Source organism: Merops nubicus, unplaced genomic scaffold (genome assembly GCF_000691845.1).
Source record: "Merops nubicus isolate BGI_N331 unplaced genomic scaffold, ASM69184v1 scaffold6760, whole genome shotgun sequence".
Taxonomy (NCBI): domain Eukaryota; kingdom Metazoa; phylum Chordata; class Aves; order Coraciiformes; family Meropidae; genus Merops; species Merops nubicus.
Window position 1 is genome coordinate 46,338 of NW_008580776.1, and position 27,058 is coordinate 73,395.

Sequence of the window (27,058 nt, forward strand, 5' to 3'; positions counted from 1 at the left end):
GTATGTATCAAAGTGCCCACTTCAAAAAGTTAGTGTACAGAAATGAGCTCCAGAAGTAACTCCTGTAACAGCTTGAAAAAACTGTTGAAGGAAGGGAGTTTTTTTGTAGCACAACTAGGTATGCAAAATGTAATGGTTGTGGCATTTATCAACTTGCAAGTACTTTGCCTGCATCCTTGTGATCCCCCTTAGAAAACTGACTGATGGAATTTGTTTCTTGGGTTGAAGATGAGTACTTATGACAGATCTCAAGCAGCCTTTTCTAATGATAGAACGTTACTCTTCAGTTCAATGGTCAGAGAAGGGTGGTGAATTTGAAAAGTACTGACTGTTGCATTTTTTGCAAGATTGCTGAGCACCTAAGCTTATGAAAGTATTAAAATAAATACAGATGCTGCAGTTTAAAATACCCCTCAGCTAACAGATCTCTGCCTATAGTGCTGTTCAGTGCCATAATTCTGAAACAAGACTGGTACATTCTGTGCTGTGACTGTCTAGATAATGGTTATGCTAAGACTTTTCTACCTTGTTTAAAAGATCTTCCATCGTGTATCTACTTTTCAATCTTTTCTATACATTAGCAATGTATGACAAATCTAGTAATGTCAGAGCACCTTTGCTTTGGATGCAAAACCTACAGCTCAAACACACATCACCTTTTTCTACTACTTATTTTATTTCCGGATTACTCATTACTGCAGAGCTCAGGAAAGTGGGTTCTCTCAGCTGTAAGGAAATAATTTCACAGATTTCTTTTATATGTAGTCAGTTAATCTGAAAAGGGAAAGGCAGTGATCAAATGATGCAGCTCTTGCATTTTAGTACTGGAAAAAACTTGAGACAGACCTTGGCACATTTGAAATACAGTTACAGTTTTGGGATTGTAGTGATGTTTTTTCACTGTATTTGAAAACTATTGATAAATCTTAACCTTATTTAATTAGTAAGGAATTCTGAAACAGCTTTGAAATCTTTGATATTTAGTAATTTCAAATGTCATTCTTAGAATCCACAAGTCTTATTTCCTCTTTGGTAAATTTAACATACAACTAAAATGACATACCTCATGCCATAGCAGCCAAATGGGATACTAAAAGCAATGCAATGTGTTTATTAATGTTTTTGACTTGCTAACAAATTCTACAGAAGACAAAGAATTAGTATTATATAATTGTGCATTTAATATTTGCTGTCAGATTTCAACATCAGTCATGAATATAATCCATATGTTTAAAAGAAGAGGGCAGAAGAACTCATCTTGTTTTTTAATACTTGTGATGAATTTGAAAACGGCTTTACTATTTTTTAACCCATAATTCCAAATGGGCAGCTGAAAATATAAAAGATATGGTTGTAAGCCTTACAGGGAAAAGTGAACTGTATGGTTTTGATAGCTGGTTAGAATCTTCTGGAGGTTGCACTTCAAGTTGTTCCCCCCCCCCCTCAAGTTTTCCATCAAGATTTGATACCACGTGACATTTGCCTCTCCTCTTTCTACAGGTAAACTGTTTCACATTGACTTTGGTTACATTTTGGGTCGTGACCCGAAGCCGCTGCCTCCCCCGATGAAGCTGAATAAGGAGATGGTGGAGGGCATGGGAGGCACGCAGAGCGAGCAGTACCAGGAGTTCCGTAAGCAGTGCTACACGGCCTTCCTCCACCTCCGCAGGTACCTGCAACACCTCCCGCCACAACTCACCACAGCTGCTGCACAGCAGGAGGGGAAAGCAGCAAATAAGTCACAGAAAATACATCTGTTAAACACTTGTCTGAAATCTGAACAGAGACACAAGAATTTGCAGGAAACAAAGGAGTGAAAGCATCACAGCATTGGTGTAACGTGGAGTTTGAATGTCATTGTCCTTCAAGTTAAGGTCCCCAGTTTTGCTTCTTTAATAATCTAAATAGCTTTTCTTATAACTCCTGTGGAGTCCTAAATTATATCCTGGGTTTTGGATATGTTTCTGGCCTTAAACAACTTTTTCTCTAATGATTGGTGAACAAGTGGTTGTCCTTTTAACTCTGAGTCTTTACTTACTTGCTGCTTTATATTCCTTCAGTTCAGTGGTGATGGGATGCTTTGGCTTGCCCATGGTGCCTGTGTAAGGTTAGTTGGGTTCAGGTCGTGCGAGACAAAAATTGGCTACTTTTAGGGACATTGAAGTATATTAGCAGTTTCTGTAGATGTCCATAACTGTGACAGCTAAAAGCTCTTTAGGCTGTATTTATTTACAGACAAACAGGTCTCTCCTTTACACTTGGAATCAGCTTCATTCTTTTGCAGTGAAAACCATGAGGTTTCTAGGCCAAGTACCCCAGCTTTCTTCTATTTGAACAAAACACAAGTAAGCACTCTTGGCCTGTCCAGTGATTTGATTTTTTAGTGTCTCTTTAATGGACATGAAAGAATTTCACTGTAGTTTCAGGATCACATAAGGTAAACCTCCAAATATGCAGAAGAAATAGTAATATGTAAAGCATCTGTGAAAAGTACATGTAGTATGAAAAGAAGGCAGTCAGTGATAGGAGATTAAAATGCTACATGTGGTTCCCCACTTGTTAAAAGGAGAGAGTAAAGAGTTGGTTTATGAACTGACATTTCTAATGGATTAAAAACACTTCAGTAGCATGACAATAGCAGCATGTTATTAGCAAATAATATTAATGACTTCTGAGAACAAACAGTAAGTCTGTTGTATATTCCATGTTCTAAATTTTGCTTAAAACTGTTTTGTAATACTGTTTTTCTTATTTGTGAGGTACTTGAGTTGTTGTTTAAACCTAACTCTTTCAATTGAAAGGTCTGTGGTGTCAGTTAAGGATTATCCATTGCATTGATTTATGTAATAATTTGCTACAAAGATCATAATTAAATGTGGAGTATAGCAGTAATTTCGATATAAACCTGAACTGTAAATCAAGGCAGTTTAATTTTTTAATCTCTGAGAACATATTTGTAATTATAGCCTGTCCAATATTTGTTCAGTTTAAGTGTTTTTAAATGGTTCTGGATAAATATCCTTAAGATTTTCAACAAAGATAGCATAGGATAATATTGGTATTACTATAACTGTTACTATAAACAGCTAGAACTAAAAATTATTAAGTTACTTGCTTATTAAAAAAAGTATAATGAGAAGTGGAATGGCGGAGTTCTAACAGTACTGCACATTGCCACAAACCCACTCATAGATACTTCTTCTGGGTGAGTGGTGTGGAGTCCTGACCTCTGGCTGGCATATGATCATTAGTGTGTGGTGGTTTTTTGGGTTTGGGTTGTTTTGGTTTTTTTCAGGTGATGGTTTCCACTTTCTGGAACAGCATATAATCAATCAGTCATGTGTGTGTCAGCAGTGCTGTGATGAAGGAGCAGCCTGAATGTGTTGCCGGGCAAACTGTGCCTGGCAGCAGAACTTGGTTTGGGCTGTAGCAGCCTGTGACACCTTCATTGTACAATTCCTCCTGTTCAGGGGTGTTTGGGTCCTGTTTCCTGTCAGCATTTCCCCTCTTCTGAGCATTCCCAGTTCACACACACACCCTTGGCAGGATCCAGCAGAGAAGAATCCAGCCACAACATTTGTGGGTTTATTTTTCCAGGGTGAGGTTCTAGTTGGAATTGTTCCTTCCCAAAAGAGTTTTCCCTGTGTTAGTCATGTCAGAAGTTTGTTGTTCAGTTTGATTTGGTGGGCGTATACAAAGGAGTAGGAGGTAACTATGGGCAGAATCTGGTTTGGAGGCTGAGGTTTGCTTTGTGTGGATGGAGGTATCCAGCTGGCTGGAACAGAGCAATTTCCCAGTCTGTTCTCAGTGGTATACTGGACAGAGGAGGCCACATAGATCGGAATGAAAAACACTGTAGGCAACCAGTGGAAAGCTGTGATAGCCCGTGAGAAGTGCTGACTCTCTGGAAAGATTGTAGCCAGGTGATGCAGTATGTAGGTACTGCAAAGTCTGGGTAGTTTCTGTAAGGGGGTGCTTGGGGATGAGGGAAGAGCAGAGGTGAAACTCCATGGGGTCAAGTCAGTTTTGCCCCAGTCTGGACTGCAAGGAGATGCTTTTGGGATAAGAAATGCCATAACTACTTATAGCTAACTAGGACTTGATAGTGATTGGGGAACTTAGGTAGTCTTGAGAAAAAGTGAGTCTGGGAGGAGGTCCCAAGATACACTGCAGAAAAGGTGGTTGCATCTTAAAACTTAGGAATTTTTGAGTTAAACCAGATAAACATTGCTTTAGTTTGGGACTGCTCATAACTGTCTGCTTTCTGGTCTTTGTAGTGGAAGTTTGTGGATTCGAATTTGATAAACTATTGGAATGTAAACAGCCTAAATATATGGTTGGCTTAGGACATCTGTATGTAGAAGTGCTGTTAAATGTTGAAAAAATAAAGCAGTACTTACAATTGAACATACGTCTCGTGAGATACTAAACATTTAAAAGTTGCTGTTCTCAGAAAAGATGGCAATGAGAATTTGAACATGGTATATATGAGGCCTTGCCTATATAGGAGTAATTATTTTGCTGAATTTCTTAAATTTTACAACCTCCTTTTTAGCAGTTCAGGTTCAAACTATAAGTTTAGTCAACCTGCAGTGTAGCTGAGTGCTCCTTTATTTCGTAAATTAATTTGTACTGAGCTTCAAGAAAAACAGAGCATTTACAAGAGACAGCTTTAGGTGTTTGGGTGTAGGTGCTTAACTGAACCTCCTTACACCTAGGAAAACTCTGCTCCTGGTTTGTTCTGTGGATGGAGATCAGGCATTTCAGAGGGAAGCTCTTAACCTCTCTTCTCAAATCCCATTTTTTAAAAATAGATTTTCTAAAAATCTGTAAAAAGTGGCAAGGAGCAGAGAGACAGTTAACAAATTTGCTTAATAAGTTCTTTTCATCCTTAGACCATTACTGAGTTAAGGAAATTTTGGGATGAGGAGCAGAGGAGAGACCTGCAGATCATATCATGAGCAACCCTTTCCTAACTTTTATCTTCTCCCTCAAAATTACCTCCCATACTCCCCTCAAAATTACCTTTTGTAGGAGTTTTCCTTTTTAGTGAAGTTCTTCAGCTGATCTTATGCTTCCAGTACTCTTACTTTAATCACCAAGAAGCAAAAGACCTCTTCACTGTCTGAAGAGAACCAGCTCTTTACTGGCCTGGACCTCTGAAACCTCTTTTGCAAACCTCTGTCCCTTAACTCCAGCAGCCTCTAGTGTTCACAGGCTCTTAGCCTCTATCTGTGTGGTTCAAGAAAAGGGGCTTTGAAAATGTGGGCTCTTGGGTCAGCTCAAAGGGAGAACTGCCAGTGAAACCTACCAGTGATCTAGGTAGATGCTTGAGAGGATGTAACTTTAAGATCTAAGCATGTTTAAAGGGAGCTTTGCTTGTTTCAGGCAAGTAGAAAAAAAAAAAAAAAATTGATAAAACCTCTGCTGCCTGTTTGTGGCACCAAAGCAAGGTTTCTTATCCAGCTCTGAAACAAAATGGTAGTGTAACTTTCCTTTCTTTCTTTTAATTTGTGGTGAAAGTAATTTTCCTGATTGCAGCCCCTTGCTACTGGAAAAGTGAGGCAGAACGGATGAAACAAATTAGATGCTGAAGATTTCTTCTGTTTCTTTTGAATGCTTGTGTTACTGAGAGTAAAAACTTATACTGAAATGTGTTAGGTAGTGCTTGTTCCAGGCAATAATGAATTGTCAAGAGTTGTTGATGGAATTATGCTTTTCTAGAGAGGTATCTTTTTTGTTACCGTTGAGCAGTATTTACTTTGTAAAATACATCTATGAAGCAGTCCTTTTGTGTAGCTGATACTTTGTACTTCTTGAGGTTGTCAGCTCTTATGTATTCAGCAGCTTGCTAATAAATAGGTTTTGCTGCTGTTCATTTTCTATCATCTGTGAAGCTCCTAGTGCTCTTAGCAAATCAGTACTTCAGATTTTGAAGTCAGTTATGTACTTGGTCTCTGAAAGGGGACTAGAGCTCATTGCAGAGGAAGGGAAGTTTCAGTTAATGTTGAACAGCTTGAAAATTATCCTTTCAAAAAGCAACTTAATTTCCTGCAAGGGCAAAATGGTGTTCTTTTAAAGACATGCACGTACTTCCAACACCCCATTAGAACTGAAAACTATATTCTGTCTTGTAACTTATAACCACTAAAAAAAGACATTTGTACTTCCTAAGTGTAGTGTTCCTACCAATGTTATTGTCGCTGAGCTGAGCAACTGCAGACCTGAATGTTACATCCCCTACATTCCACTTATTATAGCAAAAGGCCTTGCAGAAACTGGGAAAATCATTTCTTGTATTTGGGAAGACTTCAGCTGTTTGGGTGCTAATTTATATAATACTGCTGCATAACCAATACCCTTTTTTACCTTTGAATCAATATTCTGCTATAAATTCGTCACGCTAGAGGTAGAAAATACCGTTAAATCTTAAAATCTATGAAATCACAGTTTAGATTTGATGTGTCTCTGAATAAGTGTCCTGATAATTTGTAGAAAATAACAGAAGCAAAGCCATCTTTTCAGTTTTGAACAGTTTGAAGGTTAAATTTTCCACTGTTAAGATCAGATGTCGGATTTTAACGTAAATATGTTTAACTGAGGTGTTATGAGTGCATCTTCTCTGAAGCAATATCAATTCACATGAAGGTGATGATGCGCTCTTAAATGAAGTTCTTTACAAGACCAGTAGAATACAGTTTTGAAAGTGTTTTACTTAATTTGCTCTTTCACTTAGGTATTCCAACTTGATCTTGAACTTATTTTCCCTCATGGTGGATGCCAACATTCCAGATATCGCGCTTGAACCTGACAAGACTGTAAAAAAGGTAACTCAAAAGCTTTTCTTGTCTTTCAATAACCCAGGTAATCATGTCGTGAAATTTTCAGTCAGTTGTGGTGACCTATCTGTAATTGACCTGAAAATAGGTGCTCCTGTTTTATAAGTTTTGAGCAATTTCTAGAATCATTGAAGTTAAAGACAGGAGAATATACTTCTGAGATCACTTAGGACATGTGTCCATAAGTACAGAAGCACTCTAACATCCATGCAGTGGTGCACAGACAGTTCTAACACTCTGCTCCAAGTGATATTTTAGCAGTCTACTAAGAGTAGTGACCCCAACTAATGAAACTTTTGATAGATGAACCAATCAACACTGACTATATCATGAAAGATTGTTCCATCTATTCCAGAATCCTGTAAGTTATGAATGGTTTTATAAAACCAGTCTACTGGTGATAGAAAAACTACTCTGCTGAAGACTTAGAACCAGTAGACTGGTATATCTTCATCACTACGAAATTTCTGTTTATTGTGAAAAAGAACTCATGTCCTGTAATTCTAACCTTGTCCCTTTGCACCAGCCTGAATCATTGTTCTCCATTTGGTATTTCAGTAACAACTGACATACTGGACAGATATGCATGTAGATTTTATCACACATTTTAGGTAAATATTAGTTTACAATTTTTTTATAACGTTTTATAACTTGGGTTTTTTTTATAACTTGGTTTATTATGAAGGGCTATTTCAATCCTGCAAAAGACTTTGTGGAGCCTGTGTCTCCAGTGGAAATCAGTTCAGTGTAATTTTTATTTGAGCAGTTGATTTTTTTTCTATAATAGGCTGTTCTTAAGTGTTTTCAATAAGCTACGAAAGCAGAGAATCAGATTCATTAATATTTATAATGTAGTTTCCTTAAAGAAAAATCAGTTGTTACTCCAACCATGTGTTTTTCCTTTTTGCCACCAAGAATTTAAGCATTTCTGTTCAGAGTTTCTTGGTTTCAAATCCATATAAAGAATCTGTGTAGCACTTCAGTTTCATCTCCAGGAAGTCTGAGCTATCCAGAAGTGCTGTATTTCATGGTATAGATGCCAGCTCCCCCTCCACTTGATTGCTCTCCTGAGAAACTGACAGCTAATTCTTTTTCCACATCAATATTGGAGCCTCACTTCTGTCCCTAAATGCCCTGAAAAGACTGAGCAGGTTACTCACATAGAACATGGGAGACACGGGCTTAAACAGAAAACCAAAATGGTTCAATACCTGGTGTGTTCTGGGAGGAGCTACATTTTTGTAGAGAGACTTTCTTTTGAAAGAACAGCACTTCCTAATGGTATGCTTGGAGCACTTGTCTATGAATTTCATCTTTATAAAGAAGACGTTTTTGGTTCTGCCTACCTGTTTTTAATTCCATGACACAATAAGGAGGGGGAAATCTTTTAGTTTGCAGAGTCTACAAATAGATGCACACTAAATCCTGGGAGAAACTGAAGTATATATGTATAGGTGGTGCTGGGGCTCATTTTGGAAAGTTTGTCGTTGACTGAATCAAGAGATGACACTGCTGGTTTCATTGGATTCCAGAAGTGCTGGTTCCTTCATGTTTGCAGCAATAAGTACATGTTTTAATCTGACTCATCTTTGTCCAGAGTCCACTGTCCCTTGACATGACAGCGTGCATTCCGCCCTGAGTGTTCCCTCCTGAGCTCTGACTTCTGTTATCAAATGGAGTCTCCCAGCGTCCACTGGCAATTAACATGCAATATCCTTGTTTGTTATTAGTATCTTGGTGTTATATTTTATATTGGTAAATGCTGTAGAAGTACTTTTCAGGTATTGCTTTCTGTAATGAATAATATTATCATGTCATGATCTGTAAAATATTTGTAAAAGATTGTTTTAATACAGCAACATCTGACTATTTTAGACACTTCTAAAACTCTCTTATTGTATATAGATTTCCCCTATGTTTTTCTTGAAATAATAAATGGAGAAAAGGAACTAAAAAACCAGCATGTCTTTTCTACAGCTGCTAGATATGTTACAGATCACTGACATGTACAGTACTTAAAAATCAAGGTGATTTGAAGCATAATTTTTGTATCCAATTGGAGATCATGAAAAGAAGTAAAATATGAAACGAAGTCTGAAGAGCTATGAATTAAATTGGTGTAGTTACTCCTAAATTCTCTTACAAGGTATAAATAATAGTGCTGCCTTTGCATGAAAAGAACATAAACATGGTTGTTATATGACAGATCACTGTTAGATCAAATGCAGCAGTTAATTATGGGGATGCTGAGCTCTGACAATGCTGCAGCTTGGTGAGCTATGACTTCTACCCTCACGGTAGCTTCAAGTCTTGCTGTTCACAGAGGCTTTAAAATGTGAAAAGAGCAAGAACTGAACCAGTAAGACAAGTATTTCTGATAAGGAATGCAAATCACTTACACGTTTTCATATTTTGAGAGGAAAAGATTTTACTTTCCCCAAGTCCTGTAAGTTTATTTTCAGTGTGTTTGTTCATTTAAAAAACAAAACTAAGCCCACATGGTATTATCAGAAAGATAACCAAATCGTTTAGCTTCTTCCAAAATGTTTTCTTTACCAGTCATAGACTTCTCAGCCCTCCCCCAAGTATTATTATTTTATATTCTTAATTTTTCTGACAGCTCAACTGTTTTAACTCCTGCTAACTGTTCAGGTTTGGTCCTTTGGGTTAAAAAAAAAAATCCTTTGAATATACTTGTGGAATTTGTGCAAAAATAATACATCACAATGAGATTCCCTAAAAAGCAAGTGAACAGAGGACTCTTCCATAAAGCAATTGTTGACATTATGATTTATGGGATGTATATAGCTATGTTCAGAGCTCCTCTGACAGCAGTTGTTTTCTTTAGTTCTCAATTGTTAATTTTACTTCTTTACTTAAAAAAAAGTTCTCAAGTCACCTGTAAATGGGCCAGGATATGAATATTCTTAACCCTCTGGAGAATGGTAAATAATTTTTTTTTTTAAAGTGTTAGAAAACTTGTTTTGGATATTAATTATTGGAAACTAGAGGAGAATGGATTCACACTGGATAGAATAAAGAAATTTTCTACAGTGAGAGTGTTGAGTAAGATCCTGGCCCAGGTTGCCCAGAGAGGTGATAGGTGCCTCATCTCTATAAACATTCCGTGTCAGGTTGGGTGAGGCTCTGAGCAACCTCTAGTTGCAGATGTCCCTGATCCCTGCAGTGGGTTTGGACTAGATGACTTTTAAAGGTCCCTTCCAATCCAAATGATTCTATAATTCTAAGAAATCAATTATGAGCTTTGTTAGTACTAATAAAAAAAGGAACAGGGTGTCTTGCATCTGTTGGGCTGAGTGGCAAGTTTGTTCAGTCATTTAACAGGATAATGCTGGACCTTGTTGTAGGAAAACTGAATAAATGCTTTCAGCATCTCAATTGATTTTTTTTGTTTGTTTGTTTGGTTTTTTTTTTTTAGAGCTTTAAACAAAAAATCCATATATATTTCAACAGACTCAAATTAGCTAAAGATCCATTTTGGACTGACCTGCAAAATTAAATTACCTTTGATGTGTGAGTCAAGTCAATATCCATTTCAACCATGACATAACTTTCATGGAAGACAAAGGTGGAGATTTACAAATGTTTCTGTACCCAAGAAGGTATCCTGCTTAATAGTGTAGGTGGAAGTTCATCATAGCCAGCATTTTCCTAATTGATGCTGTAGTAATGCTCGTTCTCTGTTTTGTAGAGCCCTCATCTTTGCTTTAGGGGGCTGGCGAGCCAGTGAAGCTGTGGTCTCACAGGCAGCTGAAGTCAAATCACTGAGGTAACTAGATAGGTTATGTAAATTTGTTGATAAATCAGAATATTAGTTTGTGATTAAACTGCAATGAAAAGTATATACTAAGGAAAAAAAATCTTGTTATTAAACAAGGGAACACTTACTGAAGGGAATATTGTACTTCCATTTATTTTGGCAAACAATGCCTTGGCATACAGATCTTTGATACTGGGCTTTCTCAGGAGGTGCAGCTATACTGCTGTGTCAGGGGTTAGGGTCAGGGCTGCCCTCAGACCTGTAACAGATGCTCTCTATTAACTCCTCTGCCTCCAAAAGGGAAAAAAAAAAAATAAAGGGGAGAGACTTACCCATTAGGCAACAAAACTAAAACAGATTTAATGAAAATAATAAATGGAATGTATGCAAATATACACAAAACCAGTATCAAACCCCACTCCCCCCTGATGGCAGTACATCACCAACACCCCCAATGCTGGGGAGCAGCCCCTGGGGAAAAGTCCCAGGCTGGGCTCAGCCACAGACAGGGACTGGCTCCAGGAGCTGGGTTCAGGAACACACGGCTCGGGATCAAAGGCAGGATGGATGAAATCCTCCTCAGATGTTGGCCACTGCAGGAACAGCAAAAGTGAGGAAGGAGCTTGACCCTTGTGATCCTTTAGTTTTATACTGAGTATGACAGATATGGGATGGAATACCCCATTGATCAGTTTAGGGTCACTTGTCTTGTCCAGCCCTCCCTGCAGCTGCAGCTTTTTCCTCTCTGCCCCCTCCATGTGGTACACAGAGCTTAGCAGTGACCTCGGACTGCACAACAACCCTTGGTGGTAACTTCAAACATGGAGTGTTGTGGCTGCTAGAAGCAGATGCTGTCTATGAAAATCTGCTGCTAACTTCAGACAGTGCAATCTGTTATGCAGTTAGTGAGAAGAATTTTAACTGAGTAGTAAAATTACTAAACAATTAGTTCTGTTCTGCCCCAAACCAGGACGCTGCTGTTACCAAGCAGGCATGAAATATTTTGGACCTGAACAGGGTGGATAGAAGCACCGAGGCCAATGGAAGGAAGTTCAATTAAGCCAATGGGATGAGGTTCAACAATGCCAAGGGCTGGGTTGTGCATTTGAGTCACAGCAAGCCCAAGCAAGGCTACAGGCTGAGGGAAGAGTGGTTGGAAAGCTGTCTGAAGGAAAAGGACCTGGTGGTGTTGTTGACAGCCAGCTGAGTATGAGCCAGCAGTGTGCCTGGGTGGCCAGTTAGGCCAGTGGCATCCTGGCCTGTACAAGCACTATTGTGGCCAGCAGGAGTAGGGCAGGAGTTGTAACCCTGCACTCAGCACTAGGTAGGCTGTCCCCTTGAATCCTGGCTTCAATATTGCCACCCTTGCTCCAAGAAGGACACTGAGGTGTTGGAGCATGTCCAGAGAAGGACAACGAAGCTGGTGAAGGGTCTGGAGAACAACTCTTGTGAGGAGTGGCTGAGGGACCTGGGGGGGTTTCACCAGCAGAAGAGGAGGCTCAGGGAAGACCTTGCTGTTCTCGACAGCATCCTGAAAGGAGGTTGTACCAAGGTTGGCTTTCAGTCTGTTGTCCCATGGAGCAAGTGGTGGGACAATAGGAAACAGCCTCAGGTTGTGGCCCGGGAAGGTTTAGGTTGAATATTAGGAAAAATTTCTTCACTGAGAGGGTTGTCAAGAACTGGACCAGGCTGCCTAGGGAAGTGGTGAGTCTCCATCCCTGGGGGGATGTAAATGCTGTGGTGTTTAGGGATGTGATTTAGTGGTGGGATTGGCAGTGCTGGGTCCGTGGCTGGACTCAGTGATCTTGACGGTCTCTTCCAACCAGAATGTTCTGTGTTTCTATCCTAAAGATTATTTCTGCAGAAAGTTATTTTTAAAGTTCTGATTCCTCCAAGTGAAAGTATTGTGATGTTTAGTGGTAGCTCAAGTTCCAGCCTAATCTGTAGCTTCACAAAGCAATGTAATGCATCATCCTCTGGCAGTCAGGGAGGTGCTTTATGTTGCAGAAAATACCTGCCTGCTGGTGACAAATAAAAAAATGTAAAAACATGCTAGTGAGTAAAACTGTCTTTGGAGATATTTTTGTGTTCCCCTTTTCTACACTTTCAGGAAGTAAATCTACTGAGTTTTTAGAGCCAGAATGAAGGTTTAGTATTCAGTAATCATATAAATACTCTAAATAAAAATTAAATGTGCATATCATGACTAGAAAAAAATTTAAATAGAATAAAGGCTACTACTGTTATTTTGTATGGCTTGATTCATTGTGCTTTTGCATTTTCCCGTGATACATCTGCATGTTCTAACAGGAGGCTTGCTAGTTAGACTAGGTGGTTGGAAGACAGCAATCCTTGGACTTCCTTATGTTCAGAGATATAAGCAAACAAAGTAAGACCATGAAAAATCCTACGAGGTGGACCACGTCCTCTTCAGTGAGGCGTTGTATGATTTTAATTGTGATTTATTCATTTTTCTTTAAATTAGGGATTTCAGAGTGGTATATTAAATGAGACTGTTAGAAAAATCTGAGTGCAGAAAGCAATTTTAAGGATTGTTGTTGCTCACCTGAAGAACAAAACGGAAGACATGATCTCTATAGTTGGAGACTGGTTTTGCCAAAATATCATCTGCCCTCAGGTGACAACATGACATCCTAAGGAACTGACTGCCAGAATGTAATTGTATAATCAAACTTAAAATGTAACTGAAATCTTATTGTCCAGGTGTCGTTTCTATCCAGTAGTTGCGAGGTGTCTTGGGAGCAATGCATGTTGAGTGAACCCACAACTGGAACAGCAGCTTGTCACGTACAACTTTCTGTAAAATAAATATAGATTACCCCTGTTTGCTATGGTTTATGGCACAGGATGGTGTAAGGAGAGTTGGGCACTCTGTTCATGTCATCTGTGTCTACTTTCACTTGCTTCTTGTTCAAAAGAGAGCAAGCTCTACACCCAATGATTTTACTTACCAGAGGAGGGCAACAATGTGGATATTTTCTCCAAATTAGCATGAAAAGGACCAGAAGCTCCCAGTGACTTCAACTGAAGCTCTGGATTTAGAGCATACCAAAATTTGACAGGACCTTCTTGTTCACCTTGCATAACATTTTCAGACATTAAATCAGAGCTGACCATAATGATGCATTCTCATACCTAAAATTGGACTTGAGAATGAGTGAGTCAGCATTTGCCTTAGAGCAAAAAATAAAGCTGTTTGAAGTTTCACAGGCAGTTTTTGAGTCTCTGTGGAAAAAATGTTATTTCAACCAGCTATCCACTTTCAGTGTGTGTACCCCATATTGATAGATAAACGGGCTAGTACATTTCAGTTTTAAGAAAAGCTTGTTTTAGTGACTCATTTCCCTCACTCCACTTCCAGTCGCTACTTTTCCACATCAAAAAAAACCAGAAAATGGTATTACCAACTGCACAAAATTGTCCCTATCCTGAAAATCAAAGGAACCCTTTTCAAATTCTTCATGTTTTGTTTAATAGTAAGACATTTGCCAATTTTTGACCAAGGAAGGGTAGCAGCAGAGCTTAAATTTAGTTGCCTTTTTGATCCTTTCATCTCCTTTTGTCCTCTCCATACTATTTATAAAGAAAACTGTCAATGTAGTGTGCTTCACCTCATGGTTCATGACACCATCTCCTACTGCCACCCTTTGATTTAGGCTTTTCTGAAAACCCACTTTGGCTCAAAAATGTCACAAAACGAAATTAAATTGAAAAGTAGTGGAAGATTCTCCCCAGTTTGCCTCTCCCTTCCTGTGGCCTCTGAGGTAATTGCCTTTAAATTTTACACTCTTCCTTTAAGCTTTTCCTCTTCACAGTTTGCAGGGAAAAGGCTGGGCTGAAATCTCTTTGTGTTGTCATGTCAATGCATAACTGATGACACAGTGAAGACTTCCACACCTTTTTTCTGCCAGTACTACTTACTTTTTAATTTCCAATACAGGTGCAACACTAATTGTCAGTTGTTGGGCTTTTTAAAATTAGCTAGTGATATAAATTTAAGTGGTACTGACTGGAGTCAGTTATATAGCCGGTTTTGCATGAGGAAGAAGTGAACCATCACTCCTCAGATGTAGCTAATGTGTTCAGCATTGTCACCTCCTCAGAAAAACCCTTTTGATTTTTATACAGGAAAGCCAGATGGTTGCTATCTGTCCTTCATAGCAAATTTGACCTTTAAATTGGAAAACATCATGGATGAGTGATACATTGGCACACAAAGAACTCAGCAGGCATTAAAGGACAGTGTCCTGATTGAATGAGCTGTGTATCAGATGTCCATTGATTAAAGAAGGTGCTGCAAAGATGCTGCAACTGTTTCATGTACAGGTGAGGTTATTGTGAACACAGACAGCACAAAAACCTGGCTTCCAGCAAGCAGTGGGTAACTGCTGTTTGTGAAAGTAGCCCTGCTTGGTTTTGATGGCACCTTTGGGTATACATAAAAGGAGCTAGTATCAAACCATTCAGAGTGGAGAATTTTATTCCTACAGCATGTAACACTGAGAGCACTTTCTGTGTTTCCAGGTCTGTGCAAACATGGACTAGATCTCATCCCCCTGGATAAGATAATGAGTGTAGTTTGGAAACTAGCAAGAAGAGAAAGCAGACATGTTTTGTTCCTTTTACATTAAACATATCAAAGTAAAGTGATACTTAGCTGAAGGAGAGACACAATGTGACTTGAGATACAGAAAGAGTTTGTTCTAAAGCCTGAGCTGGGTTTGCCAGTTTCTTCACCTGTGCTGTAAAACTCCCCCTGCCCATTCCATTTCCTCTGTCCTCCCCAGGAGTCAGTCAGTGGGTAATTGGGAGCTGAGTTCACAAGTCTGTGAAATGGAAAGGACCTGTGATTTGGTGCTTGACATACTTTTTTAGGCAGTGGATACCTGTCTTTTTCGCCTGATTGAAAATACAAGAATTTTTTTAAATGTGGAGCTAGGAAACACTGCTGAGATTTATTAATGCCAAGAGGAAGTTTCCTTTCATAGTAGAAAAAACTCAGTTTGGCTTGGTTAGGGTCTGCTTGTTTCTTGCTCTGTGGAGGTCTGTTCTTTGTAAAGTGTCAAATTGACATGAAGTTTCTTTTACCTAGGCAGACATTCATCTTTTTGCCCTCTCGGGCAGCGATGCTGCAGACATACACTCGGGTTTTATCTTTCTAGGCTAATGATTTTGCATCTATATTAATTCTTTTCAAAATTCAAAAAAAAAAAAAAAAAACAAAACTGGACTAAACATCACAACATGAGGCAAGTGTGAGAACACTCCTATACTCCTGTTGCTTTATTTTATGCTGTCTATTAGATGACATGTTTTTGGCCAATAAAAAAAAAATCTGAGCTGAAACACTATCATCTTTGCATACTGCTACAGCAGCTGAAACCCTGATTTTTATGAAAGTTCAATTTAGAGATGTTCACTAACATCTTTACTGGCTTCTATGAAAAACAAAACAAAAGAAAAAAAAAATCAGTGAAGCCTCTGCAAGCTGCAGTTTGTTCAAATCAAAGACTCGAAAACAAAAGCTGTTGTCACTGTTGTCTTTCAAAGAAAATTGTTCATGCAAATAGACCTTCTGAATAGTTTGTATTCTGAGTCGTTTGGACTGCAGGCAATAGGGAAAGCAAGGAAGTCTTCTCCTGAAAACATGAAGTCTGATAATGGTTAAACCAATGTTAAAAACCCTTCAATGGTGGGTGCTGACTCTTGGTAACAATTATAAGGCAAAACAATAATGAAAACCCAACTGTAAATTGGTCTTTATCTGAAGTTGTAGTGCTGGTCGGATATCATGGTTCAGGGTCAGGGCTACCCCAGACCTGTAACAGACACTCAGTGTTAACCCCTCTCCCCCCAAAAGGGGAAGATAAAGGGAATAAGGGAGAGACCTATTGATTAGAAAAGTAAAAGAGCTTTAATGAAAATAATAATAAAAAGGAATATACACAAAACCAGTATCAAATCTGACTCCCCCCGATATCAGTACGTCACCATCAGCCCCGATGCTGGGGAGCAGCCCCTGGGGAAAAGCAGCCCCCGGACTTGGCGGCAGAAGGCAACTGGCTCCAGGAGCTGGGTTCTGGAGCTGGATTCAGGAACACACGGCTCAGGATGAAAGGCAGGGTGGATGGAGTCCTCCTTAGAGGCTGGCAACTGCAGGAGCAGCAAAAGTGAGGAAGTGGCTTAAAAGAAAGCACGCTGTAGCTTTTTCTTTTGACCCTGCTCTGTGGTGCACAAGCTTCAGCAGTGACCTGGGACTGCACACCAGCCCTTGGTGGTAACTCTAAACATGGAGTGTTCTCTGTCTCTGCTGGGAGCAGACACTGCCTGGGGAAGTCTGCTGTTAACTTCAGAAAGTGCAGTTAGAAGAGACAGCTGAAAAGTAAAATCACTGAATATAATTAGTTCTGTTCCAGGACATGAGAGTGTTCACATCCAGTGTGTATTGTGACCCAGTGAAAGACGACACTAAAGTGGCTGAGTTAGCAATGAGCAATCCCATATTGGAGTGATAAAATCATGCAGCTAGTGGGCATCAAGCAGTGCTGCTTAATGTTGCTGGAAGAATAAGTACTGGAGCAGCCACCAGTCTTCATAATGGCTGACTTGCAATTTGTCTGAAAACTGAACAGAGTTAACAAAGGGTACATGTTAAAGAGTTAACATGGGTACATGCAGTATGTTACTTCAAAGTACGTTACTACCTTCTTCATTAATTACAAAAAACATAGCTACAAATGTTCATGAGGCATGGATTTGGATACTGCCCTGAAGTTTATAAAACCTCACTGAGAGTTTTTAAAAGGTTTGCCTTAACCTTGAGCCTTAACTACCTAGTTATTTTAGATTTTAGCAGTGAGAAGATGCTTGCTGGTAAAGAAAGAAAAATTCCTAGGTTTAATACAGGGGTAACTGTGACCTATACTGTACAGTTGGTCAGGGTCACTGTGCAGTGAGGACAAAGGAAAAAAAGCAACCTCCACACAAATAAACAAATCCGCTCTTTGGTGAGAGAGAAAGGACAGTCTTGTGGTGAAGGAGGAAAAGTGTAAGTGAAAATCTTGGAACTTTGCTGTGAAGTGCACTTAACTACACTAGCCCTATTGCCTGCTGGGTTTGTGTACAACATCTCAATCCAAAGCTTGTTGTGCTTCCAAAAATAAAAAAATACCAAAACAAAGAGGTGGGTAAACTTGGAGATTCATAGAACTGAATGAAGACACAGGTTTGCCGTGATCTCAGACCTTTAACTGCAGTTTTTAAGTTAGGGTTTTTGTGAGTATTTACTTTCCTCTTTAATACCTTCCTGATTTTTATACAGCATGCAGCCCTGTGGGCGTGACAGGGAGTGTCCTATGAAATTGGCTTCATACAGTGTGTTTGATACCGTTTTCAAAAGTATAGTCTTTTTAGTTCTTCTTGAAAACACTTCCAGCAAAAATGAAGTGTGAGTTTACCAGCCCCTAATGCTGCCCATTATTCTAGTAGATGTTATACTTCCCCTCTCAGTTAACTTTACAAATTCCCTTTTTCTAGTGAAATATCAAATCAAATATAAACATACATGAAGATTACATGTTTGGAAATTTCATGTCTTTAGAAGAGGTTTTTTAGTTTAGTGTTTTGTGGGTTTTTTTACGGTTTTGGGGTTTTTGTTTTGGTCAGGAATACCAGCACTTTCCATGAAATAGTTTAATTTCTGCTGCAGTCTTGTCTGTCATGATGCTCTGCTTCCCCATAACAACATTTGTGGTTTGGAACTTCCTTTACTTACCCTGGAACTCAAGGTATGGGATTATAGCTAGTGTTTGCTCTGGTCAGGCTGTATCATGACAGGATCCTGGGGTTTTCTTTTACTGTAGGTGAATGAAGTGATCACTTGATTTTGGGTTGAGATGTTTTGTTTGGTTTTGGCAGGTGGAGGAAAAGAAGTTAATATTAGTTTGACTGGAGTCTCACAGGGTGTTTGTGTTTGGTTTTGGGGCTTTTTTTTTTTTCCTTTTGTTTGGTTGGGATTTTTTTCAGCAAAAGTACAGTGAAAACTGATTTTGTTCTTTCACCTCCCAGCCTCACATATAATAATACCTTAAACCTTATATTTAAACTATGCTAGAAAGCATAAAGTTGTATCTGCAATCTATGATCCCATTATAAATAAAATGTGTAAATGCAACTTTCAACCGTAGTAAAGCTAAGTACTGTACAAGTTCATCTTTGCCTTAAAAAAACCCAGGATCTTTTAGTTAATGCAGTAATCTCCAATCTCTGCAGACAGCAACAAACTCATTGCCTGTAGCAGCACTAGTGAAATGCATGAAGACTTTTGAGATACATACATAAAAACAAAACAAAAAAGACACAACCAACAAAACATTACATCTGTTAACTGTTTTCTTGTCACTCTGTGCTGGGAGGTGGAGAAGCGACTGACTATCTAGTTCCTACTCTTGGAAGTGCTTTGATCCTGAGTTTACCTCAACTGTAGTTCATAAACCTGTAATTTTAGGTGGGATAAGCACAGTGCAAAGTGGTATTTCTTGGTGATTTTACTGTAAAGTATTTTTTTTTCCTCTTTTAGATTTTTGCCTTGCTGAGTTCCCATGCTTTCTGTGATTCTGCAGCAAATGATGATCAGCTTTTTTCTGTTCTCATCATCAATTCAGCTCCAAGTAATTTGCACTGAAATGCTTCTCCCCTTTACCCGCAGCCCTCCATGTTTTCTTGTGAACTGACCCTTGTGGTGTAGGGCCTCTTCCTTTTTTCATTTTTATTTTCTCTGTCTTTTGAAAATCTCTATCATGATAACTGACAGTAGCTTTCTTACAGGACACCTCAGATCTAACTGAGGTATAATAAGATGTATAGTCATACAGGTTCACGTGCAGTCCTGTTGTTTCTCACTTTATTACTAAACTGCCCATTGTGCAGGGCCATGGGAGGTGGACAGGTTGAAGCCTTGAAGTTGAATGTTAATATCTTCATGGACGTTGTAGTTCTTTATCCTGCTTTTGCATCCTTTAAACATTCAAATTCTGCTGCTGAGACCAGATGTTTAGAATCAATGTCTGTATATGATGTGGGGTTTAAAACTTTCCTTTGAGGAAACAAACCAGACGTTTAACCAAGTTCATGAAGTATGTTTATTTTCTCTTTGACAAATACTAATGACTAACCTAAGACAATTCACTTCATTCAAATGTCAAAGTGAGAACCCTAAATAATTCAGGTGTGGCATTTTTGTTGCCTTCATGATGGCCATTCTTCTGAAGACTGTAGAATGAGATAATTGTATAACTCACCAGAATTTGAGCCCCCAAATTAACTTCAGGGAGTTCTTTTATACCACTCAAAAATCTCTTCCTAGTTGCACCTCCTCTGTGAGGAACTGCTGGCTTTTAAAAAAGTGAACACATGGTTCACTTTAGAACACTGAGATTTCAAATAAGAATTACTATTGGTTTTGTTACAAGAACTATAAGTCAATGTATATTAATCTTGTTGCTGCTGTTGCAGCTCAAGCGATAATTTGTTCACCTTGATTCTTCTTGGCTAGGCTGCAGCAGTCAGTTTTAATGACAGTGCTGAAAAACTTTAATGCAAAGATGTAGTACTCAGCAGCGTTTGATCCTGCTGTTAATTGCAGACTGATTTTAAGATCTAACTGTGGGTAAGCTTCTTTCCCCATATATGTATGCCAGTCTGTTCCTGCGGAAGGTGGGAATTTGGTTTAAATAGTTATTAACTCCATAGAATGAAGCTGCATCTGAACATCACTAACTAAAGACTTCCTTGAGACGTTCGTCTATAAACAAATCAAGATTGCTTGATGACTAAAGTTGTGTAAAAGAGTGTTACAGTGATTTTATATTTTTTTGAAACTCTAGTTAGCAATTTTGCTGAGTTCTATTAACCACATTTTCTATGAGCGTGAAAATAGATCTGATAGAAGTCTGTGCTCTAATTTGCAGAGGTATTTAAGTTTGTGCATAATTGCAAGCATCTGAATAGTTCATTAAATTCGTTGGGATTCTGTGTGCTTCATTGGCTGTCAACCTTCTAATATGTCTGTGGCAGATAATAAACTTCCTTCTCATCGTGTTTGTTACGAAGATTAAAGTTGCGTAATATTAACATTACAGATCTTCAGAATGGCTCCCTGGAACTTTTTTCCATGAGGGTTTTAACTTTTTCAGCTTAATCTATTCTTGCATATTGATCAGACTTATTTTTAAGAGGAAGTCAAGGAAAAACTTTAGTCAGTGCTTAAAAAAAACCTGACTGCATGGAACATGTTCAGGGAAGACTTGGTTCTGTCCTGCAGTCAGTCTCCTTAGCCATGCAGGAGAAGCCTAAGAAGCAGCTTAAGTTACTTTGTACTTGCCTACATGAGAGAGACTTCTGATGGACAGTTCTTTATTGTAAAAAGTTTTAATGGGCTCAACTGTTTGAGATGGAAATTGGACAAATTCAGATAGGAGATAAGTCACAGATGCTAAATAGGACAATTAATCATTGAAACAATTTACCTAGGATGTGAAGCATTCTGTCTCAGTATAAAGACTCCATAAAAGAGATTTCTCACAGATAAACTAGAACTTCTATACTTGATGCAAAAAATGTTTAATACCATTTTACCTAGCTCATTATGCAAGAGACTGAAGTAGATGAATACGATGGTCTCCACAAGAGATAACACCATTGACATTTATGAGAATAAAGCACGTGATTAGATGGCAGCAATTAATTTTCTGCAAATAATGTGAGATTCTCTACTAGACTTCCATAACTAAAATAATTTTGTCTGCTACCATACAATTTGGATAGAATAGTGTATGTTTAACTGTTGAACCAAATTAATTTTTGTCATTTCTGCTCCCGTTCTAGGTGCAGGACAAGTTTCGTTTGGACCTGTCTGATGAAGAAGCTGTCCATTATATGCAGAGTTTAATTGATGAAAGTGTACACGCCCTCTTTGCAGCCGTGGTGGAGCAGATACACAAGTTTGCACAGGTGAGATAGCTTCTCAGCTGGTTGTCTCTGTGAAAGCTGAGTAAGGTGAGAGGTTGTGAGTGGTAAGTTCAAGACCTAACTTCATTGTTCATGATGCCTTAGTGCATTTTCCAACAAGTTAAAAGTGTGGTCTTGCTGTCAGGACTGGAGAGCAAGCTCTTGGTGGTGCTAGAAAATTTTTAAATCACCATAGCAAACATGCTAAGTGGGATGTAACTGGTTGTATTACCAAGGGTAAGAACTGCAGGATGGAAGGCTGGAATTCTGAGGGAAGGATCCAGAATCTCCCTAGCTTTCATTCCCAAAGTGAGTGAGTGAAGATAAACTTCCTTTTGCTAGACTTCCTTAACTGTGCATCCTAGATAGTTATTTCTGTCATTAACAGATACAGCAGCATGCCCAGAAGGGGACAGGAACTCTGCATGGGCAGCAGGGCAGGGAGGGGACCCTGCCCCTCTGCCCTGCTCTGGGGAGACCCCCCTGCACTGCCAGGGCAGCTCTGGAGGCCTCAGCACAGCAGAGACAGGGACCTGCTGGAGAGGGGTCAGAGGAGCCCCAGCAATGGAGAGAGAGAGGGGGAACCCCTCTGCTGGGAGCCCAGCAGGAGAGAGTTGGGCTGGGACAGCCTGGGAGGAGAAGGCTCCAGGGGATCATTGTGTATAAATACCCGATGGAAGGGAGTAGAGAAAAAGGAGTCAAACTCTCCTCAGTGGTGCCAAGTGACAGGACAAGAGACAACTGAAAGACAGGAAACTTCATCTAAACATAAAGAAATATTCTGAAATTTCTTTTGCTGTGTGGCTAATCAAACGTTGGGACAAGATTCTCAGAGAAGTGGCAGTCTCCATCTGTGGAGATAATTAAAGTCCAACAGCACAATGTCCTGAGCAAACTACTGTGTTTGATCCTGCTTGAGCAGTGGGGTTGGACTCAATGATATCCAGAGGTGCCATCCACCCTCGCTCATTATCTGATTCTTGCTAATGGCCTGTGGGGACAATAAGGTATTGTCTCCACTGTTTTTGTTATCAAAATGTACCCTTTCTTTAGTATAGGGAATGAAAAGTTTAATCACACATGTGCTGTCTCACTACAAGCCTCAGTAAGACAATAAAATGTTTAATTCTCAGATTGAATAAAACTGTTTACAAAAGCAGCTCTTTTTTGAATTTACATTTTGTTTTTCCCTAAAACCATCTAACCTAGTCTGTGTTTATCAGAGGTTTAAGATATTATGTTGTTTGCCTGAAGTATTAGACTCACAACAGGAAACTGAATTGAGAGGAAAAATGGAAGCAATCTGAAAAGCCAGTCATTATCTCAGGCTTTTTTATTGATTCTTTCTTCAAAAGACTGATCAAATTCCTATATAAACTGAGTACTATTTTTATGGCTATTCCTTTTACTAAAGGTCTCCTAACTAATATGTTGTTTCCTGCAAACTTAATTTTTATTTTGAAGAATTGCACCATAGTGCAGAATAAGAACCCAAAATGCTATTTCCATCTGCATATATATTTAATAAAAGTGATCTTTCATGTGATATGAAAAAAAGGAATGTAATTATATGAAAATATTGCAAAACTTGCTGTCTTTCTTTATGGATTATTTTGATCATATGGTGGAGGACAGTAACTTCATAAGAAAGTGAAAAATTCCTAGCACCTATCTTGAGGCTCAAAAAAAAAAAAAAGGCTATTACAGAGATTGAAGATTAAAATTTTAAGTGCCTAAAACATATAAGTAGAGCTTTTTTTAATCACATACCAACAGTCACCTTTTCTAAGACATGTCTTTTTACTCCATTGGTTTTAGGTGACTGCCAGATCCTCCCAGATAATTGTTATTGCATTTGTGAAGCTGTATTAGTAAATCAGAGTTTCCAGGTTTGATTTAGGTGACTTTTTCTTCTTCCATTCCCACTTGCTCTTGCTTGACCTTTCTTCAGCACTCACAACCCCTTTTAAAAATCACAGGACAGATTTGTTTAAAATATTTAGATGTACCCAAGTATTTGAACCCCAGGCTTCTAGCTCCCAGGAATGATGTTCTAAGCAACAAGTTGATACACACAGCACCAGGCACTGATTGCAGCTTCCATTCGTATATGGGGACTTAAAAAGCAAGCCCACAGTATGTGTTGCACTTTGGATACCAAATAAGCAGAAGTGACAGCCACTAGTGCAGGCCTGATCCAGTTGTCTCATTTTCACAGAATCACAGGATGGTGAGGGTTGGAAGGGACCTCTGGAGATCATCTAGTCCTACCCCCTGCTAAAGCAGGGTCACCCAGCGCAGGGTGCCCAGCACTGGGTTGAGGCAGGGTTGGGATCTCTCCAGAGGAGACTCCACAACCTCTCTGGGCAGAGGGGGGCTCTGGAGACTTTTACCTCTCCAGCTGGCTGATGATGGGTTCCAGCATGGAGACTCCTTGGGGCACTGAACTCTCCTGTGCTGCTGCAGAGTTTGGTACCTGTGGGACTTTAGCTTTCTGTTTTGGGGATTGGGTGCCTAAAATGGAAACAATAGTGTGCTGCTTTCTAAGTGCTTAAGGCATCTCTTGGCTCCTTGTGTTGTCAGATTCTTCTGCTAGTTTTGGAGTTCACATTTGCAGGCTTCCCCCTGCAGGTGTACTGGATGCCTGTAAGTGTGAGGAGGACACAGGAAGAATAGTCACAAATTAAGCAGCAGTTGACAAGTCTTAAGAATATAAGCTCTATTTAGATATTAAAATAAAACTTAATAAAAAATAATCTATCCAAATAAAATGCAATTAATGTCTGTTCTCTTTATATTACAAGTGAGACAGGGCACTTTTTAGTGATACTTAGTACTTCATTTATCAAAGTCATTATTGTTCCTTTTTTGTCTGAGGCTCTGAAGAATTTGATGCTGGAGTCTTCACAGAGTCTGTAAATCGTTGAACAAATGAACAATTAATGCATCATTGAATTTGCTGTGAAGGGACCATCTTATACAATGGCCAATTGAAGCTTTCAATTTGTTCATGTATAATGCTGCATTGAATTGCTAATGGCCTTGTGCTTAATAGTCATGTGAATTGTCTGGAAAAAAAAAAAAAAACAAGACAACCACTACACTGGTATTATGACATATACTTTAACAGCAGATTTTGGCCTAATGACAGAATATTCCCTTTGAAATACCCTTTAACATGTTGTTTTGGTTTTTTTTTTTCAGTATCAATAGATATTTATTCTCTTTACTGCCTCCTAAGTAGGCCTACAAGGAATCTGAGCTGTCTACCTCATCAGTTAAGAGCTTTTTATTAAGGTTACTTAATACAGTAACCACTGTGTATCAGTATTCTGTATGTCACTCTGCAGTGAGCAAAGCTCTTGGATAAAGCAATCTGGGTATTTTGGCATCAGTTTGGTATTGTTCTATTATAACAATATTGTAAATTGAGTTCAGTTCATTGCTGTGTCAGGAAGCCTTTAGTTTAGTTTCTAATGTATCACTAAGCTCTTACCAAATATTTTACAGACCTTTTTATGTAGTACTTGTCTCCTTAATGGCTATCAAAAAACTATTGTCTCCAAAATAAATAAGTTGAACACTTACAGAATAAGTTAATGGTGCTCAAGAGGAGAAGAAGTGCATACTAATTTTAGTGGATACTAATGAAGACTGGACAGTCATTTCTCCCTGGAGAGACATTGTCATTTTAGCAGCATTATTTATTTCTGCAGAGGAAGGAAAAAACCTCCAGCTGAAGTGATTAACTTCTCTTTTTATTTCCCTTGTAAATTGACAAGTCAGGTAGGTTATGTTCAGAGCTCATGGTAAGCAGTGAGTAGAAAAATGAAAGCTAGGGAGATGAGGGGTGGCCCAGCTAAAATGCAGCTGTACCGTTTGGGTCTGTACTAGTGCCTCGTTGTTCTCTGCTTAGGAGCAAACTCAGTTTAAGCTGCAAATGTAACATGGCTTTAGAGTATCTCCAAGCTCTGCTCCCAGTGCTGATGCATCCCAGAATGCAGCTGTGGTTCCTTTCCCTCAGGACAAGGACTTCAGTTTTCCTCCTGTTGGATGCCAAAATAAAATAGGGAATGTGCACCAGCAGGATTGTGGAGATCAGGTGAAACCATTTGTCAGGGGGCAGGTGGAGTGGGTTTCTGTGCTGTTTGTTCTCCTTCCTTCCAGCAGCTGTGAAAATCATTTGCCTTTAGGCAACTCACCATGTTTATAAACAGATTTCAATTTACACATAACTTCTGTTCTTTTATAGTAAACCAAGGTGAATAAATGCTGTGCTATCTGTTTTTTGTTTTCTCTTAGTATTGGAGAAAATAAGCCTTTTGCCTGCCTGTGGTGGAAACAAGGAAATGCTCAAGAAAGAGACTTTCTCAATCCCATGTGGACTTCACCAAAAGGATTTGGAAGGGAAAAGGTGAAGATATGGTAGCATGGAGAATTGAGGCTTTAGGCGGTAGAGAAGCTTTTTTAGTTACTGTTCACTGAACGTTTCAGAATAACCATTTTTTAAGAAAAATGGAGAAATGGTTGTTTATACAGTCCTTGGAGCTCAGATGCTTTGGAAACATTACAGCCTCAAAGGCTGAATTAAGCAACTTCCTCTCAAGCCAAAGATAACTGGAAGAGGCTGGATTTGGTGATAAATTCTTGTACCTATTAATATATTTTCTTATTTTAAAATAACTATCACTGCTGTACCGAACACAAGCATGCACAAAAAGTTGCAGCAGTGGGGCTGCAGTTCCCACAGAAAACCCAGAAAACTCTGTCAGTCTCTCTTCCCTCCCCACCAACTGTGTTCCTTGAGTACACTTTAAATGTGATTTGTATGATCTTTTATTTCCCACCTTAGGCAATATTGTCATTGAGAAAGGACAATCATTTCTTCCCTGCTTACAGAAATGTTTTTAAGTGCTTACAAGTCAGCCAGCTGTAGGCAGCCAATTAAATCATCACTAACAGGCTCAGCAACAGGAATGCACCGTGAGCAGTTGAGTATTCCACACTTTAACTCTGGATGTTTTCTGTACGGTGATTATGTATTCTTGACTCTAATAAACTCTCTGTTGCTGCAGTCGTGAGGTGTCTGTTTAGTCATTTTAACCTTACTTGCCGAGACAGGGCTTGCTAGAGGATTATGTTTGTAACTCTTGGCTTTTTGTAAGGATTTTCTCTTCTCAGTTCGTCTGATGCGGGAATAAGGCCACTGGTAAAATGACTTTTATGCCACACGTTGTGTTCAGAATGAATCTGTTTTGAATGATCAACAATGTAACTAGCTCTTCATGAATGTGTGGATCTCTTCAAAGGGTGCTGTTATGCTTCTGTATTTTTTTAATAACAACGTAAGTCAGGAAGAAATCTCTCTGCATTGTAAAGTTAAGAAGGACTGATTTGAATCTGAATCTGA

General features: G+C 39.0%; 1 protein-coding gene across 1 annotated transcript in view; it reads left to right on the top strand.

The window, feature by feature from the left end:
* The window catches only part of PIK3C3 (phosphatidylinositol 3-kinase, catalytic subunit type 3), a gene marked incomplete at both ends in the record, with an annotated part of 66,490 nt that extends 44,839 nt beyond the window's left edge, over positions 1-21,651 (top strand). Inside the window, 3 exons of the mRNA XM_008938346.1 lie at positions 1,501-1,669; positions 6,737-6,827; positions 21,526-21,651. Of these exons, the coding sequence (XP_008936594.1) occupies positions 1,501-1,669; positions 6,737-6,827; positions 21,526-21,651 (386 nt within the window). The remainder of the gene's footprint in view (positions 1-1,500; positions 1,670-6,736; positions 6,828-21,525) is intronic.
* Positions 21,652-27,058: the final 5,407 nt, after the last annotated feature.